General features: G+C 39.1%; 1 protein-coding gene across 1 annotated transcript in view; it reads right to left on the reverse strand.

Moving 5' to 3' along the window:
* The window catches only part of LOC124795003 (DNA polymerase eta), a 197713-nt gene that overhangs the window by 99989 nt on the left and 76670 nt on the right, over positions 1–21054 (reverse strand). Inside the window, exon 3 of the mRNA XM_047258757.1 lies at positions 18837–19042. Within this exon, the coding sequence (XP_047114713.1) occupies positions 18837–19042 (206 nt within the window). The remainder of the gene's footprint in view (positions 1–18836; positions 19043–21054) is intronic.

A 21054-nucleotide genomic window follows, 5' to 3' on the forward strand; every position in this document is an offset into this window, starting at 1 on the left:
AGATACCGCCTACAGGAGAATTAAAGAGACCTTCGGAGATAAGAGAACGACTTGTATGAATATCAAGAGCTCAGATGGAAACCCAGTTCTAAGCAAAGAAGGGAAAGCAGAAAGGTGGAAGGAGTATATAGAGGGTCTATACAAGGGCGATGTACTTGAGGACAATATTATGGAAATGGAAGAGGATGTAGATGAAGATGAAATGGGAGATATGATACTGCGTGAAGAGTTTGACAGAGCACTGAAAGACCTGAGTCGAAACAAGGCCCCCGGAGTAGACAATATTCCATTGGAACTACTGACGGCCGTGGGAGAGCCAGTCCTGACAAAACTCTACCATCTGGTGAGCAAGATGTATGAAACAGGCGAAACACCCTCAGACTTCAAGAAGAATATAATAATTCCAATCCCAAAGAAAGCAGGTGTTGACAGATGTGGAAATTACCGAACTATCAGCTTAATAAGTCACAGCTGCAAAATACTAACACGAATTCTTTACAGACGAATGGAAAAACTAGTAGAAGCCAACCTCGGGGAAGATCAGTTTGGATTCCGTAGAAACACTGGAACACGTGAGGCAATACTGACCTTACGACTTATCTTAGAAGAAAGATTAAGGAAAGGCAAACCTACGTTTCTAGCATTTGTAGACTTAGAGAAAGCTTTTGACAATGTTGACTGGAATACTCTCTTTCAAATTCTAAAGGTGGCAGGGGTAAAATACAGGGAGCGAAAGGCTATTTACAATTTGTACAGAAACCAAATGGCAGTTATAAGAGTCGAGGGACATGAAAGGGAAGCAGTGGTTGGGAAGGGAGTAAGACAGGGTTGTAGCCTCTCCCCGATGTTGTTCAATCTGTATATTGAGCAAGCAGTAAAGGAAACAAAAGAAAAATTCGGAGTAGGTATTAAAATTCATGGAGAAGAAATAAAAACTTTGAGGTTCGCCGATGACATTGTAATTCTGTCAGAGACAGCAAAGGACTTGGAAGAGCAGTTGAATGGAATGGACAGTGTCTTGAAAGGAGGATATAAGATGAACATCAACAAAAGCAAAACAAGGATAATGGAATGTAGTCTAATTAAGTCGGGTGATGCTGAGGGAATTAGATTAGGAAATGAGGCACTTAAAGTAGTAAAGGAGTTTTGCTATTTGGGGAGCAAAATAACTGATGATGGTCGAAGTAGAGAGGATATAAAATGTAGGCTGGCAATGGCAAGGAAAGCGTTTCTGAAGAAGAGAAATTTGTTAACATCCAGTATTGATTTAAGTGTCAGGAAGTCATTTCTGAAAGTATTCGTATGGAGTGTAGCCATGTATGGAAGTGAAACATGGACGATAAATAGTTTGGACAAGAAGAGGATAGAAGCTTTCGAAATGTGGTGCTACAGAAGAATGCTGAAGATTAGATGGGTAGCTCACATAACTAATGAGGAAGTATTGAATAGGATTGGGGAGAAGAGAAGTTTGTGGCACAACTTGACCAGAAGAAGGGATCGGTTGGTAGGACATGTTCTGAGGCATCAAGGGATCACCAATTTAGTATTGGAGGGCAGCGTGGAGGGTAAAAATCGTAGAGGGAGACCAAGAGATGAATACACTAAGCAGATTCAGAAGGATGTAGGTTGCAGTAGGTACTGGGAGATGAAAATGCTTGCACAGGATAGAGTAGCATGGAGAGCTGCATCAAACCAGTCTCAGGACTGAAGACCACAACAACAAACAACAACAACATGCTATATGTGCTAGAAGATGAAAACGTGCACTTAAAATGCAGCAAACAGTTGAAATTAGGCAATAGTGTGGAATTAAATGCTTTGTTTCAAATAAATTGACTGCCTCAGCAGAAAAAATTAATGAAAGCCAAATTTCTTTAGCAAACCAACCAAACTAACTGCAGGGCGATTAATGCTCGACTGTCAGAAAGGTGGAAATAAAACAAAATCTGAAACTAATAACATATTTTAGCCTTCTGTAATTATATGAATGTATTTTAATCCACCTGATAGCTCCCGCCCATAGAAATCTGTTTTGTTTTCGTTTGACGTGAGAGCAATAAATGAAGAGGAAACAGCAAAATCAGTAAATGTAAACAAGGCCCACATGGAGACTACCCACCTTCCAATACAGCTTACTTGAGCAAAAATTTTAAAAAAGTGACTTTTCAAAAATATGTTCATTTTGTAGCACACCTCTTTCTGAAGAGTCTGATACATAAAATATATGTGTTTGAGGAAATATAAGACAGGCTATTTGGTCTTAAGGGTGCCAAAGTACAGTGTCATGCCTCTTCACACAGCATTTTTCTATTGCACATCACTGTATTTCGCTCTGTGAAATTCAAATGTGTAATATTTTGTAATAAGTGCCATCAAACTATATTCAGGACAGAGGAAATTAAAATGTTCTGTGGTGCCTCTCCTGCTCCCAGTTGGCCGGTTTGACATCCTTCTCCTCTCTCTCTCTTTTTTTTTTTTTTTTTTTTTTTTTAAATCCTCACAATTAATACTGGATGGAATTATTTGTAACCGGGCACAATTAATACTGGGTGGAATTATTTGTAACCGGGAGAACAAAAACTCTTCAGAAAATTTGCACTCTTTATTGCCTATTAGCTAATAACTTGCTCTTTTGTGTGACAAAATTAAATATAGGATACATAAAACCAGTAAAGTGAAGAGACAAGCAAGACAGTACACATTTCTTCAATCCTTAGGTGCTAGCATTTTTTTTCTCTCTAATCATGCTACAGTTTTACATGGCGTACTTTCCTTTTGGGGAAAGAATCTATTGCCTCAACAAAGTGTGTCAAAGGTTTTGCTACATGAAGAAACAAAATGCTGTTGTCTAATATTGAAAAAGCTGTTAATACAAATAGTCCCCAAGACTGGTGTGGTTTCTTGATCTGACGACGTGTGTTTTGTCACTGTCTACTAGATAAAACGAAATAAGCCTGCATAATATTGCAGCAATCGTAACACACACCAAATAAACATGATTGTTTTGGCACAAATGGTCATTTTTTTGTCACACGACAGAATATAGTTCACAAAGTATCAATATCAAATGCCTATTAGCCCTATTAAAAGCAAAAAGTTTTATGTTAGGAAATAGATTCACATTTCATTCATACACCCTAGCTTCTGAACCATGAGATTGAAAAGTAGTAGTATGAAATTTTTATATAAATTTGGAATCGCGATATTCTTCCATAATTTGTGTGATGTTCCTGTTCCTCTCCTTCCTTGTTCTAACAAACAATCTTGTCATCACTAATGCTGTAACTATTCCCGCTGCGACAAAACTTATTCTCCTGTTAACTTCATTAACCTTGCCATAATCATCGGTTTAGTTATCCCGCGTTTATTCTCTGGTTAGGTGTTATTACGTGTTCATACAACGCATTTTCCACGCAACTCCCAAAACAGAACTTTAGCAGCTGCTAGACGGGGACTGTAAAACTGGCCCTTACTAGTGTCTGCCAAAATTTCATTTTCTTGGATATACCGAGAATAAAACATGTAATCTTTCTTACCTGTTATTCCTGTTAGTTGTTTATTTCCATTTTAGTAGTCTGAATCTATGGATTTCACTAGTAATTATAACAAAGCTAATCATTCGCAAACACCCACTTGGCTTTATTCTGCTCAGCTTGTATAGCCCTGCCCCTTTTGTCTGCAGGAAAATTTATTTCTAGATGTGATGGGGATTCCTCTGGCAGAGACATCACATACACTACGCACACATTCAAAAATCAACTTATTATTCATTCAAAAATCAACTTAGAATTTGTTAAAAAACTGCGTTCCAAAATCATATGAATAATCGATAAACCAGTGTGCACTGGATGCTAGGCGCTTTGTGAAACAAGGTCTTCTTCATCAAGAATTTGAATTTGGCAACCCCCCCTCGAAATTGCTGCCCAGGACAGATCACGTGGTTCCCCCCCCCCACCCCCCAGATCCAGGCCTGTTGCACATGCATGAATCTGGCAGCTTAGGCACGCCAGTAAAACTTTTCCGGGTAGCATCTGGCTGTTTGCTGGTATTGCGTATACAGTTAACTGCTACATTTCTGTAGCCAGAAGTGGGAGAAGGTACTACTCATATGTGACTCAACTGCGCATGCACATGAGTGCATTTGCAACTGTTCAAATGAATCTAATGTAAGCTGTTATGACATCATGCTCATCGAAGGCAATTTTGTTGTTATGAAGCATTGCATAGTCTTCCTAAAGCCTTTGACACATTTTGCTGTTGCTTGTAGGAGCACTGTGTTTTGTTGTTTCATATGGTGAATATCTTTTGCAACTTAATGTTTTATTTTCGTTCCCCCCCCCCCCCTCCCCCCTCCCCCCTTGTTCATGTTTTATTGCTGCAGAATTACTCTCCAGTAGGGAGGTAAAGTAATATCCTTTGTTAGAGTATTGGTTGTTACCAGTCAAAGTTACAAAAATGTAACTGGAAACTAAAACAATGAAAAATTCCCAGAATTATAAAAAATTCCCGGGTTTTCCCAGTTTTCTCCCAGATGAAAAAATTCTTGACATTGTAGTTAATAAAAGGTTATTCCCATCGAAATGACATCAACATGGTTTGTCCTCATGCAATGTGGCTTCTTAGGCTTTTCCTGAACACTTCCTTCAGTGTGGGTGACAATTTGATAAATACATCTCTTGAGCTACTTGCCTTCAAAATCAATCTCATAGTGGATATGACCTAATCTTGCAATGATTCTTACTCTACTTGCATTTATTCTAACTGATTGTTTACTGAGACTGAAATTCTTAAAATAATGCATTGAATGTCATCCAATTATTTCATCTTATTGTGTATGGCAGCATGATGGACTTGGTCTATTTTGTTGCGTATGCTGTATGCATCTATTTAGGTGTAAAATGTGGGAATTTTTATGTCACAAAAATTATGTTAGATTTATTTATGCTGATCTTGGTGTCCCAATTAAAGAACACCTTTAATCCTTTGCAGGTAATATTCTACTTGACCATTTGCTTCCCAATGATATTATGCAGTTCACTGAAGACATTTTATTCCACATACCTGATATTGTTAATACTTCAAACCCCCCCCCCCCCTCCTCCCCCCACATACACACACAAAGTGCCACACCAACCACCTCCTCTGCCTCCTCACCACCAACACACTGCTCCACTCTATTCCGCTTCACTGTCATCCCGTACAGCTCCCACGAGTCCTCAGTCAGCCATGAAGCAAGGTCATCTGCAGTCTAAAGTGAGACTGAAAAGTGCAGAGTAATCTGTCTTAAGATATTTATTACTCGTTAGCTCGGTTAATTTCCATATGAGATAGGACTCCCATGATTTCTTCTTGTAAACATGGTTAATGTCAGTTTGCCATTTCCATTTGTAATCAATATGTATTCCAAGCAGCTTTACAAATTTTGAGTCTACATTTTTAGCTATTCGCTCCTGCAGATGCTGAGTTCCTCTGGATTACACAGCAGTTTGTTAGATGAGAACTAGTTTAATATTATGGAGAAAGCGTCCTTTGATTTCTGGTGTAGCCTTGACAAATGTCAATCTGTGGTGATTAATGTTGTATCATCTATATAACTGACTAAATCCCAACATAATGTGGTAATTCATTTATTGCAACAATGTAGAAGAATGGTCGAAGGACAGGGCTATGAGGCCTTCCAGACATGACTTTCTCGAAGTTTGGCTGCTTACTTCGAACTGATACAAACTGTCTCCTGTTATTTGATATGAATTAATTATTATTTCTAATACCGTATTATTCATTCATTATACTCTAGTTTGGCTGGTAAGATGTCAAAGGAGATACAGTCAAACGCCTTACTCAAATTTCATAGATCAAATAAGACCATATTCTTATTTTCAAATGTAGTCGCTGTCTGATCAACAATTTCAAGGCCTGCAGAAGTGGTATATTTTCCTTGTTAAGAACCATGTTGTCCATATAAAGTAGTTATGAAGCTGTAGGTGAAAAATTGCTTCAAATATTTTGGAAAATATTGTAACAATACACACTGGTATTAAGTGCTTACGGAGATGCTTTTCCCCCTTTTTGTATACAGGCATAACTTCTGACATTTTGAGCTGGACAGGGAAAACTCCAACTTTAGGAATTTATTTATAATAAAAGCAATCAGTTTGCATATTAAGTGTATTGTCCTTTTTATTGCATAGTTAGATAGCCAGTAGCAGTCCATATTTTTTTGAGTTAGAAAATGTTGAAACAGCATTCACTAAATCTGTGGGTGTGACAAGATCCCAATGGAGTTCATGCACTCTAGAAAGTTGATCAGCAAATATACTAGTTGCTGATGATTTTGACTGTTTAATTTTTAATCTTAATTCATTTACTACAGTAGTAAAATATCGATTGAGTTCTTCTGATTTGTTTTATTATATCCAAGAACACTTGAGAGTTTCTGCAGTGTTGTAGAGATACTGCAGTGGTGCTTAAGTTTGCTGTGGTCGAGCATATTTACGATCTGCTGGAGTCAAAAAGATTTTAAGAATACTAGACTAGCAATTGTTACAGAGCGAACACTGCACACACAATGCAAATTGTATGTCAATACCCACAATTTATATAACTGCCATCTCTTTCTATCTACAGCCATCTAACCTTTCAACTGGGAATGAGTAGATACGACCACAGCAGCCCCAAAAAAAAAAAAAACCAGCTTATCTCAGCAAAACTATGGAGAAACAAACAATTAAATTTGAGAACCTAGTGCGGGAAGAAGAATGAGTGTTACCTAGCAAGATAGCATACTCAGTGATCAACTTGTCAAACAAGAATCTTGACGAAGGAACCATCTTGGCACTGAACAGAGGTTTGAAGTTTGGAACAGACAGTATGGCATCTCTCACATAATGTTGCCAATGAGGTACGCTCACTGCCAGTCCATATCAGCAATGACCAAGCTTCCTAAAGTCAGATATTAGAAGAACAGAAAGGAAAGGGCACTACACCTTGTGCAGAGATGAAGATCACATTGTGCTTCCCACTGAAAGGGGAATGCCACAGTCATCCTTCATATCACAGCTTATCATGATAAAGATATTACATACAAAATTATGAAACGTGATCCTGCTTTATCACTTAACAGAAAAAGGCAGAACTACTGAAGAGTTCTGTCCTACGAAATAATAAGATAAAAAATCTGAGGATACGAACACCTTGGCCACAAAGGCTACATGTTTAGCCTGAAATCCACAAAGAAAGCATTCCACTGTGGCCTACTGTTGATGCTATAGAGTTACTTAAGTTTTTTAAGCCAACTGTTGGCTACTGTGAACATCATATTAAAAACTCTCAAATGTTTGCTGACATAATTAAGCAAATCCGAATCAATTCTGATAAAATTAAGGTCAGCTTGGATGGGGTCTCTCTATTAACAAAAGTGGCAGTAGAAGACACATTGAAATGACTAGAAGACCATGTCCCTGTTTTGTCATACATATGATTGAACACTTCAAAGAACACGAGTGAAAATAAGCTCCTCTTCATCCATCTTGTTTCTTTTGCTATGTTGACGACACCTTTATGCTCTTTACCCTTTCATTGATGATGTACCCTAATATCACTGTGATAGAAAGAGCAGGAAAATTACCATTTTTAGATTTTCTATTTAATCAAAATCCAATGGAAAATCCAGGATGGGATAATGACAATATTATGAAAAGCATATACTTCTACCACCCATATAGAGGAGATATTGAGTCGCAGACAGGCACACCAAAATGACTGCTATACATGTGATCTTTCAGCCAAAAGGTTGTCTTCTGTCACACACACACACACACACACACACACACACACACACACACACACGAGAGACCACTTTCCCTGGCCACTGAGGCCAGACTACGAGTAACTGTGGCTCAAGGGAGAAGCAATCTGGGTGGTGGGGGTAAGGAGGAGATGGTGTGATGATGGTGAGTGATAACAGAGTGGGGGTGGAGGAGGGTGTAATACTGCTTTTGGGAGCATGCAAGGGCATTGTGGAGACAAGGTAGGGCTGCTACGTGTAGTCAGGAGGTTGTGTGTGTGTGTGGGGGGGGGGGGGGGGGGGGAGAGGAACAGAGGAGAGGCATTGGTGGAACAGAAGGCTGTGTTGTGCAAGAGTTGGAACAGGTAAGGGGACTAGCAAAGGTTGAGGTGAGGGGCATTATGGGATGGCACAAGATGTGTAGCAGCCATTGAAGAGAAGTACATTGTGCAGTATTTTCAGTATTGGTTGGTCTAGCTGTCTCTTCATGCTGACAGACAGCTCATTGGTTATCATGCCCACATAGAATGCAGATCACATGACTGCTTTACAGGTAGTCCTGCCTTTGATGCTCATGACTGGACTGGAGTAGGTTGTGGTGTGAGGAAGTGTCAGATATCTCTTGCACCCAGGTCTATTGCAGGGATATGCACCATGAGGCAACAGGATCAGAGCAGGGATAGAGTAGGAATGGACATGGATATTGCATAGGTATGATGGGTGCAGAATACCACTGTGGAAGGGTTGTGAAGGATTATGAGCAGGAAATTCCTCATTTCAGGGCAAGACAAGAGGTAGTCAAAACCAGAGAGGATAGTGTGATTCAGTTGCTGCAATCCCATGTGGTACTGAGTTACAAGGCAGTGCTCTTTTGTGTCCAGGTAGTGAGCATATCGGATGTAGTAGGTGACTGGGGACACAAGACATGAAAGATCTGTTCCTGTACAAGGTTGGGACGGTATTTTCACTCCGTGAAGGCCTCAGTGAGACCCTTGGAACATTTGGAGAGGGACTGCTTGTCACTACAGATGCAACAGCCTTGGGTGGCTAGGCTGCGTGGAAGGGACTTTTTGACAGGGAATACGTGGCAGCTGTCCGAGTGGAGATATTGCTGGTAGTTGGTAGGTTTGATATGGATGGAAGTACTGATGTAGTCATCATTGAGGTGGAAGTCAACATCGAGGAAGGGGACTTGTTAGGTTGAGGAGGACCTGGTGAAGCAAATGGGATACACGGCTCTGGAGGAATGTGGACAGTGTGTCCTTACCCAAGGTCCAGATCACGAGGATATCACCAACGTATCTGAACCAGATGAGAAGTTTGGGATTCACTGTGCATAGGAAGTATTCCTCTACAGAACACATGAATATATTGGTGTAGGATAGTGCCAAGTGGGTGCCCATTGCTATACCACAAGTTTGTTTGTAGGTGATGCCTTCAAAGATGAAGTAATTGTGGGTAAGTATATAGTTGGTCATGGTGACCAGGATGGAGGTTGTAGATTTGAAGTCAGTCGGGCATTAGGAAAGATAAGTGTTCGATAGCAGCAAAGCCATAGGTATTAGCACTATTAACATCGAGGGAGATAGTATCAATAGTGACGTACAGGGTGTCATGCTGTAAAGTAACACAAATTGTGGAGAGTTGATTGAGGAAATGGCTGGTGTCTTTTATATAGGAGGTAGGTTATGGGTAATAGACTGGAGGTGTTGGTCAACAAGAGCAGGTATTCTCTCAGCAGGTGTACGGTAACCGCCAACAAAGGGGCACCCTGGGTGATTGGGTTTATGGACCTTAGGAAGCATGTAAAAGGTAGGAGAGCAGGAGAGGTAGGGGTGAGGAGTGAGACACTCAGGGAAGAGGTTCTGGAATGGGCCTAAGGATTTGAGGAAAGACAGGAGATCTTGTATTTTCTGAAATGGGATCACTGGGGCAGGGTTTGTAGGTGGATGAATCTGACAGCTGACAGAGTCTTTACGCCAGGTAAATCCTGCACTTCAAAACCACAATGATGGAGCCTTTGCCCACAAGCAGGATTAGCTTCTACTTCTGCTTTGAGGGATTTCAAGAATGGTGGTGAGGCAAGGTTTGAAGTTAAGCAATTCTGGAATGTTAATAGGGGTGAATGGGGGCAGTGGGGGTGGATCATGGTTTGATGGATAAGTGAAATGAGTCACGCAGGATTCAAAATTAGCTTTGGGTTGAATTTATTTGGTAGGGTGGATGGCGGTAAAGTATTTCCACTGTAGGGACTAGGGAAAGGAAAGAAGGTCTCAAGCCAAGCATGCTAGAATTTTGGAGTGTGGCAAAAGCTAAGGATTTTGGAAAGGGCTCATACTTCTGTGGGACTAAGGCTTTTGGAGAAAAGGTTCATGACTGTTTCGGTTCTGTTTAGGGTCTGGATTCTGTGTGGTGGTGGGAGGAAATATCTGAGGGTGCGGTATGTACTAGGTCTGCAAGGCATGGTATGTTGGCTGTGAGGGGATACGGGTGAGGTTTGGAAGCTGTTGTAGAGGTGGTGGATAGGCACGAGTAGGTGGTGGATGACCAGCGTGAAAAGCTTTTTGAGGTGTCATTGTGCTCGTAGCTCTTGTTCCTGGAGGGCAAGAGTGTCAGCATCAGAGACTGGATACAGGAATTTGGGATTGAAGAGCAGGAGAATTTTATGGGCAGAGAGGAGGTATCGCAAGAAGGGTTTGTCCCGAGTTACATGATTTTGCAGGGCTAGGTCGGTGACGGCCATCGACAGGAGGAATTTGAACAGATGGAGGTCATTGAGGAAACGGGGGTTGCAGGTGGAGATAGGTAATTTCATGGTGAGCAATTTTTGGTGATTCCATGAGTAGGGACAGGAAAAATTCGTTTAAACCATAACAAGACGAATAACGCGAATTTGGTGGTTTTTTAGGAAATAATGGGAATTCAGCTGCTTTTAAGGAGGTAATGAGAATTCGGCGGTTTTTAGGGAAGTAATGCAAAATCGGAGTTTTTCAACAAAATTTCTCTGTGTCCTCGTAAGAAGTGTCGTATATCTAATGACGATTAATGTTGAAATGTTCTATGTTCAACTGTCGCACTACTTTTTGCAGTCGTGACGTAACTAGTGGCCTTCCGACTATCGACTTTTGCGTGCGCGTACAAATGATCACTGTGTGAATTTCGATTATTTATTTGTTTTGCAGGGTATTTGCTGCAATATGCCATTTCAATGCAATGGTGCAATGAAAATCTATCACAAACACCGCACCAATGTTTATTAAATGCCGTTAATAAAGCAGCAATGACATAAGGCTTGAAGAACTGTGATCACTGAGACGAGACAGTATCTGAATGAGCAAGCTAAGACGTAACAGATAGTTTCGTGGTTTACGATATGAATGGACGTAAGTTTGAGTTCCACTGCATGCTAATATATATTTTTTTCTATCGTAGCATTGTCAACACAGTCTCGGTCTTTTGTTACGAATGTAATGCAAGTATTTGGAAGGAGGGTGAGTGAGAACACTGCTAACACCATCATCAATCATTGAGCTTACAACTCTTCTGCTTTTCACAATAAAACTAAAGGAAAAAATCCGAAAGTGTAATACAAGTATGCTCTGCAATAAATGATGCATTTACGTCTGATTAGAGATCGAAGAATGAAGTAAATATTTTGGTGTTTATTTCTGAATATGTGATGAGTTCCGAATGGTTGGTGAGGCAGGTATTTTACAGGACAGCGTTAATTTCTACGATGGAAACGAGCAGCTATAAGACTCACCTTTTTGGATTTCCAGCATGCTGGGTTAATAACAGGACAGTGACTTGAGTTACTCAGTTTTATGTAGAAAACAGCCAAAGTTGCAAAATTCTGTTACTTTCGTTTAATTCATGATCGGTTTCATGTATCAGAACCCTTTCTCAAATCATGCAAACAAAGAAATGAATCTCCCGCTGACAGAAAACTAATACTAACAACATGTCTGGCTATAACTGCTTTCCTGAAATTTCTATCTTTTTTTAAAGAAATGGTGATACCATATATGTCAGATATTCAAAATCGCTAGATGATATCCAAGTGAAATTACGGAAACTACAGTTGTCTTCCATACCCAGTTCCCATACATAGCTAGTTTTTCCCACCAGTTATTGCATAGTATGTTTTCTCTCACCAGACATGATGACTGTATGCAGACAAAAAGATCGATTTCTTACAACTAATCCAATTTTAACGACCATTATCAACTACTACACAAACTCTCCATCAAAATGATATCTTACCTTTAAAACCAATAACGAAATTTTTGATAAATGCAACCTTATTCTGTAAACCTACGAATCCCTGAGAGATGCTTATGGCCTTCAGGTCACAAGACACGATAAATAAATAAAAAAAGAATGAACAATAACAACATCTTTCACTGGGTTTGCATGAACCTTCAAGTATTAATAATGCAGCAGCACATATTACAGTTTCCTCATCTCTAGACATGATGTGGCAGAAACAATGGAATAAACAGCATTGCAGCCAAAACACTCAGAAATGTTCATTGCCAGTGTGGATGGAAACAGAGACAAGAAACAAAGTCAAAAACAGATGTGATACACTGTAGGAAATAGTATTTCCTACAGAAACATGTTTCCAGTGGCAGTGTGGACGCAGCTTCACATTACTTTCTGCATTTTCGGCGTCACTAGTGGACTTTCAACTATTGACTTTTCTGAGCACTTGTCAACAACCCCTGTGTGAACTGTGTACATTTTGATTACTCATTTCCTTTGTAGTGTGTGATGTATGTGTGCAGTATACCGTTTCAAGGCAACAGTGCACTGAAAGTGTATCACAAACATGTCACATTTATCATTAAGTGCCAATTAAAAAGAATCATGATGTAAGGCTTCAAGAGATTTTATAATAACTAATGCACAATACTAAATACAGATGAGAAACCTGTAGCATAACGGATAACATCATGGATAGCTGACTTAGAGATTATAGGTTTGCAGCTCGCTGCATGCCAATACTTTTTTTCAGCTTAGTGTTGTCACATTCATTATGATCGTAATACAATATGTTCTACAATATTCAATGTTGTTAAACACTTCTGTCTAGTCAGAGAACGAGGTATGAAATAAATATTTGGCTGTTTATTTCAGAATGTGTGGCTATTTCCTTGTGTGTGGTTAGGCAGGAACCTAGGAGGACAGCTTAATTCACTGTAAGTGAAACTGTGAGCAGTGACATTCATATTCTTCCTTGACACAAATATTTCATACGTTGTGCAACCACAAATATATTCCTCCAAAGAGTTCTTGTTGCAACTGAGATTCTCCTGTCACTAATTTATTCATAAAATTCAACTTGATGCTATAACGATCGACAAATTGATAGCCTCGTTTCTGATCACCTACACACTGCCACCACATTATAATTACATCATTTCCTCCAAAAAGTAGTGTCCCGTACTTGACCCATCATCATTGCACGGTAAAGTTAAGCATTGCAAGTTGTGTTGGCAATAACGATAGTGGATTATGTCAGCATTTCCTATCTCACGTGTTCCCTCTCTGCAACGACCTAAAACATTCCCTTAACTCTGACATCACCCACAGTGCAAACTGTTTCTTTCTTTCTTTTTTTCCACTAATAACTCGTTTAGTAACTTCAAATGTCAATGTGAAGAAAATGGGATGAAGTCCAGTGAGATGTAAAGTACAAACATAGAATCAAGTAGATCTCATTAGGAAGAAACTTAAAAGCAGGGAATTTTTATCATTGATCTTATGGGTTTTTATTGTACAGAATCACGAAAAATGTAAAATTAGATAACGTAAAATCGAAGTTTCACTGTATTAAGTTAATCATCTCTAACAAACAAGAACACAGAGACTCAACCATCAGAAGTTATCAGAGAATAGCACTACTTTATTTCTTCGGAGCTACAACAAATACAATACGTCATCTTGCAAAGACAATATATTCCTTCCATTTAGTGGGCACCCAAGAAAATTAGAGAGATATGCGCCAAGTAAAAGACAACTTTGATATTGGTGTTCTTGGAATTTAAAAAATACCTTGTGAATGAAGTAGCTGCTACATTGGTCCATCATTACCTATGATTTCAGAATGCTACAGAGACCACCAACATCACAGTAAATATTGTCATTTAGGAAAATCGGTTATTTCTGGAAACAGCCACATGAACAAATGTATGATTGTGTTTGATGAAAGGGAAATAACATCCCATGTACAGGGATTCTGTCATCACAGAAGTGTTGCAGTCCGAATGTGTAACAAAAAATTTAATCGCTCTATGGCTACACCTTTGATACTGCATGGAAATGGGCATTTAATGCTGAAAGGCAGAAAAGAAATCAGCTGAGTCATCCACCAGTTAAGGAAATCAGTATATGACCAACTTTTTTCAGTCACAGACATCGACATAATCTCTGGTAACATACAAAAGCTCCACTGGTTCGTGATGTCTTCATAACATAATCCAACCAACTAAATAAAGTACCTAAGGGCCTACGGAAATTTCCTGATGACAATGGTGGAAGTCATCAATAGCTCAAGCCTGAAAAAGAGATCACCCTTGCACATGTAGTAGCAGGAGATTGACTTTAACAGGATGCAGCAAAAATAGCAATTCCATTGTTTCCTACCACCGAACAGCCCAACATGGTTTGGCCCAGATATTGATGTAGCTCCATAAGGACTAAGATGAAGGGTTAACTTCACTTTCATAAAAGTCTCACTGATCATCTTTGTCATTTGAGTCTTGAATGTTGGAACCAGTCACTCTGGTTCCCCATTACTTTCGGGTTGGAAACGACTCAAAGCTCAGCTGAGATACACTATGTGATCAAAAGTATCTGGAAACCCCCAAAAATATATGTTTTTCATATTAGGTGCATTGTGCTGCCACCTACTGCCAGGTTCTCCATATCAGCAATCTCAGTAGTCATTAGACATTGTGAGAGAGCAGAATGGGGTGCTCCACAGAACTTACGAACTTCAAACGTGTTCAGGTGATCGGGTGTCACTAGTGTCATACGTCTGTATGTTAGATTTCCACACTCCTAAACATTCCTAGGGCCACTGTTTCCAATGTGATAGTGAAGTGGAAACGCAAAGGGACACATACAGCACAAAAGTGTACAGGCTGACCACGTCTGTTGACTGACAGAGACCACCGACAGTGAAGAGTGTCGTAATGTGTAATAGGCAGACGTCTATCTAGACCACCACACAGGAATTCCAAACTGCATCAGGATTCACTGCAAGTACTATGACAGGTGGGAAGTGAGAAAACTTGGATTTTATGGTCGAACGGCTGCTCATAAGCCACACATCATGCCGGTAAATGCCAAACAACACCTTGCTTCGTGTAAGGAGCGTAAACATCGGACAATTGAACGCTTTGAAAAACATTGTGTGGAGTGACGAATCATGGCACACAATGTGGTGATCTGATGGGAGGGTGTGGGTATGGCAAATGCCCGGTGAATGTCATTTGCCAGCACGCGTAGTGCCAACAGTAAAATTCTGAGGCGGTGGTGTTATGGTGTGGTCATGTTTTTCAAGGAGGGGGCTTGCATCCCTTGTGGTTTTGCATGGTACTATCACATCACAAGTCTACGTTGATAATTTAGCACCTTCTTGCTTCCCACTGTTGAAGAACAATTCAGGAATGGCGACTGCATCTTTCAACACAATTGAGCACCTGTTCATAATGCACAACACTATTGAGCACCTGTTCATAATGCACGGCCTGCGTCAGAATGGTTACATGACAATGGCATTCCTGTAATGGACTGGCCTCCAAAGAGTCCTGAGCTGAATCCTACAGAACATCTTTGGAATGAGTTGGAACGTCGACTCTGTGCCAGGCCTCACTGACCGACATCAATACCTCTCCTCAGTGCAGCACTCTGTGAAGAATGGGCTGCCATTCCCCAAGAAACCTTCCAGTACCTGATTGAACATATGCCTGCGGGAGTGGAAGCTGTCATTAAAGCTAAGGGTGGGCCAACACCATACTGAATTCCAGCATTACCAATGGAGGGCGCCATGAACTTGTAAGTCCTTTTACGCCAGGTGTCCAGGTACTTTTGATCACGTAGTGTATATAATTCTTTTAGTGGAAAGCTTGAAACAGCTGTAGTGTAAACTAAGGTCTATTGTTGAACAGGATTGATTGAGGGAGCACCTTGACTGCAAAGATTTTGGATAAGTAAGCCTCACAGAATGAAAATACTGTAATATAGCAGAGATTTATCATGTGCATGATCACAGTGAGTCCAAAGAATAACTTAAGGCAGAACTGGCAAAGTGCAGAAGTGTTCACCATTCAATCAAGATGGAAGCTGGTAGGAATTTTCATGCAAGAAAGAGATCGAGTGAATGAGTGAGTGTGTGATAACTGGCATGGGTTATTCACTGTCCAGGTAAGGCACCATTATAGTTAAGTGTGGAACACACATGACAAATTTAGTGCACCTTCATGCTCAGCTGTAATTTGTAGTGTGGTGGCATCTACTCCAGATAAATAGTTTCAGTTGGTTAATCACCTAAATTAACATCCACAGGTATTGCCCATAGATCATATTTGAAACTAAAGACATGTTTATGTTGGCCATTTATTCCTGTTTGAGAGTTTGTAGTGTAACAGGGTGTTGTAAGGATATAAAACCTCCCTTATATAAGTTGATTTTATATCCATGTTAGGTGGCTTTAAATAAATAACAAGCAGAATGAATTGAGAGTTAGATTGTTTCTTGTTAAGGAGATAATTATCTTCTTATAATTTTTAGAACTGTTTTGTTTTCATAGTCTGCAGCTGTATTCTTGTCTGAGATATTCCTTTCAAGTCAGGTGCAGCACCGAGACCAGTTGAGCTGCTCGTGACATCATTGCAAGTAGCAGGAAAGAGACCCCAGGCCTACCCAGCTCCCAAGGTATACGAAAGACTGGAATGTAGAGCTGACAAAAATGTCAATGGGAAATTCAATTGTTTCTGATGTGAGACCAAGATTTGTCAGTCCTGCTTGTCTGTATTCATCTACGTTTATCAAGAAATAATAAACTGTCAGTCTGTATTTGACGAATGGTGCTAATCTGTTAGCAGAGTAGTGCAATACAAAACAAAAAATGGATTTTGTCAAGAGTCAAGTGACATTTGCTTGACCGAAGACTCAAGATAGTCTAAGACCCTCAGAGCATTTTATCACATGCAATGGATATTTGTTAAAAGTGTATAAGCAAGGAGCATAAACTGTACGCCCCTGTCTGCATTTGTACGGAGGGTGCATGTGCCATAACAACAAGGGCAGCGGCAAGCAGTCATGTGATGCACAGCAGTCATTTGCTGTACGATGCTATATGTATGCTTTGGCACTCCGAGTTGACAGTGTTACAGACGGCTTGGAGTAAGAAGGCCAAAATAAATGTAAATGGGTCTGAAAAACAAACTCTTATATTAAAAGGAACTCTGATGTATGGCTCATGGGTCAAACATAAGGTACCAGAATGAGTTAAAATCATTGGATTCTGTCATTGTGAGACTTGAAGACTTTAACTACAGCGAAGTGCAAATGAGAGTTCAGAGTTTATTTAGTAGCTCAAAGTAGTTGTCATAATCTAACATTTCAGCATCACCCAACAAAGATCAAAGTCCAAAAGAAAAGGAAGTTTGTACATATTGGTGGGATGGAGTAGCTGGACCAGCATAAAAATTTCTAAAGGTGACTATTCATCAGCAAGATTTATACAGGCAACTGGCAAATCCAACATGGTGAAACCTTACCAAGTGCAGACAGCACCTGAAGTACACCACTGCAAACCCATCTTCTGCACCCGAAATTACTGTCAGGTTAAGAAGGATTTTCAAGGAGAAGCAATGAGCATTTGAGAATAATATTACTATCTGTCATACATTTTTCTTTTTTGAGTGGATTGCAAAAAGTTCTTTTTTTCCCCTCCTTCTGCAACATCCAGTACCGCTTTCCAAAAAATAGCTGCAGAGCATGGAGCAACAAGAAATGTAGGAAAACCTATCCAGTACTAAGTGGCTTTGCTGTTTTTTTCCTTCTGATGTCTCATGCTCAAAATGATAGAAATTATGTGAAAGCAGACAGGACAACAGCCTACAGGGATGCAACAAAAGGAGGAGCTACCTACTGCCACAATACAACATGACACGACAACAGTGCTGCACTAAGTGGACTAGTTGAAATACTTTGAGTAACACTAGACTATTGACCGAACTTAAATATCAATGGAGAAGAAGTAACTGTTTAATTTTTAAATATTGTAATGCACAAATGTATTAAAGAAAAAAAGAATCTTGTTATTGTGTTTAAAAGAAACATAATTTTGTTAAAAAAATTTGGTAAGATGTTTTGATATGATTGTATTATAGCAACAGTGCTGGGACAATTGCTCTCCCATTTTGCTGTTACATCTGTGATATAAAGAGTGTGTTTATTAGCACACACAAAATTCTGTAATTGGTGTGGTCATACTCTTTGTAAGTTGAGCTTTATTTTGAAAAGTAGTTGTTCATATTTGTTTAAAGAAATTTCATGTGAAGAGAGAAGTGATATTTAATACACTGATGTGAGATATGAGATAGTGTTGCTGATTTCGGGCATATATTGAAGTCCTAGTTTCGCTTAAGTTGAAAAGGATATTAAAACAATCAGTTTGTATCACATTAGAAGTGAGATCAGTTATCACCATTATGATGCCACAGATACAAGGGCCAGAAATACTGCAGGAACAAGTTGCACTGAGATGTATATTTCATAACTTAGGCAAAGATAAGTACCTCAAGCTTCATTTACACATATAGTTTTTATCTCATACTAAGAAAAATACAAGTGTCAGTTCTGAATGGAACAAATAATACAAACTATGCTACATTATGTTACTGTTTTTGCAATACACACAACACTTTATAGTAATTTTCTGAATTACATACAATCTATTATGTTATTGTCAATCATGTGAGATAAACAACATGAATGAGATGAAAAGGAATAATGGAAACTTAAAGTAACTCACCTTCATCATTTGAATCTACATTAGAAAAACCAACAACAAATGTATTTGGTAACTGTGTTGGTGTAACTTTCCCTTTTCCCAGTAAACACATTCTTTCTTCAACAGCTTTGGTGATGTCCAAATAAGCCTCATCAACACTTGCTCTTTCCACACAATCAGTGAACTGGCAAAATACTGCAGCTACTTCCCGCCCTGCATCGCGATATCTGTGCAGCATAAGAGAGTGACATCAGTTGCTGCTAACCAAACACAGTTGTGGTTTGACTAGCCCACAATTATGAAAATGCCTAATCAAGGGATAATTAAAGTACTAATTTATCATGATCTTCAATTCCTCTACATGCACTGGAGGCATATTGCTGCTTGCAATTCACCTCCCATGATCCCTGCAATACTGACAGCACCACCCAAAGAAAACTGTAATTCAATTCCTACTCTACCTATAGAAAAGTCCTTTAATACACTTTATTGCTGCACATAGGAATCACATTCTGTACTTAAATTATTTGCATTATATCGATTTTGCACATTTCAACTGTATTCTGGTTTCAATTATTGACGTGTTTCATGCTATAAAAATGATACCATTACTGAAACTTTTAGTACTGAATAACCTCTCATCTACCCTTACTTGATTTATAGTAAAAAAGTACTTAAAATTATTATTGTTAAACCCTATTTTAAATTTTTGTAGGCACTAAACAGTATTTACAAAAACGCAAAAGGCGTTATACAATCAGCAACAAAAGTTTTTGACAAGTAATAAAAACAGGAATGCAAGATTAAAACTATAGTTATTTGATTTATGTGATGAAGTGAATGCAATCAAGCTCAAGGTGTAAAATTTTACAAAAATACTGAATAGTCTTTACTTTTTGTACACCACAGGTACTTCATCTGTGTGTTCACCAGAAGTTAATCAAACCCCGTACACAACAAACAAGGCATCACACAAAAAATGATATGATATACATTAGAAGATAACAGTAAGCATTTCCAGCATTATGACCAGACTGACTATAGATTTGATATTCAATACAACAGCTTTGCTGCATTATTTTCTGATAAGCAGGTGCAACGTAAATGATTAAAATGTTTGTGTATGAGTCTCTGCAAGTCACCACCTTTTAGTGCAAATATCCATGCAGATGAAATACTGAAGTACGTATGTGGTGCTCTACTCGATAGCACCTTCAAATTTCAGAGTAATGTTCAATCTTGTGTATTATGCATATCACGAATTCTTAAAAACAGCCAACAGTGCCGTAAAAATAAGACAAGTTTTCAACATAAAAATACAAAATAAATACAGGTATTTGAAAGTTGGGTATTTCATTATAGTACAGCATTAGGTTCCATAAAAGGAAAATAGTTCTAAGTTCCTTTGGACAGTGGTGGTATTAAAACACAGTTCTGGTTCATTACAACTGTGATGAATGCAAATACAGCCTTCAGTCTCTGAAGCTTCAACTCTGGCAACTTGTGGAGGCAAGGCAAGAAGAGGAGCAGTAAATCATAGACTTGCTTAGAAACAAAAGGTTTTCACTGGAATCTTCACAATGTGTTTCATGCAGTTTATAGCCTACATCTACATGGTTAGTCTGCAATTCACAATTAAGTGCCTGGCAGAGGGTTCATCGAAACATATTTAAGCCACTTGTCTAACATCCCATTCTCAAATAGCATGCAGGAAAAACAAACACTTAAAAACCTTTTCATGTGAGCTCTGATTAATCTATGTGGGTGGGCACCAACAAAATATTTTCACACTCTGAGGAGAAAGTTGGTGATTGAAATTTCATAAGTAGGTCCTGCCACTGCGAAAAACATCTTTATTTCAATTATTGCCACCCCAATCCATGGCACTCTCTCATCTATTTTACAATAATATAAAACAAGCTGTCCTTCTTTGATCTTTTTCAATGTCTTCTGTCAATCCTATTTGATGTGGATCCCATACCGTGCAGCACTACTCTAGAAGAGGATTGATAAGTGTAGTGTGTGTAATCTCTTTAGTAGACCTGTTGCATTTTCTAAGTGTTCTGCCAATAAATCACAGTCTTTAGTTCACTTTTGCCACAACATTATCTATGTGATCCTTCCACTTTAAGTTGTTCGTAATTGCAATCCCTAAGTACTTAGTGGGAGACCAAGAGATGAATACACTAAGCAGATTCAGAAGGATGTAGGTTGCATTAGGTACTGAGAGATGAAGAAG

This window comes from Schistocerca piceifrons, chromosome 4 (genome assembly GCF_021461385.2).
Source record: "Schistocerca piceifrons isolate TAMUIC-IGC-003096 chromosome 4, iqSchPice1.1, whole genome shotgun sequence".
In the NCBI taxonomy this organism is placed as follows: Eukaryota; Metazoa; Arthropoda; class Insecta; order Orthoptera; family Acrididae; genus Schistocerca; species Schistocerca piceifrons.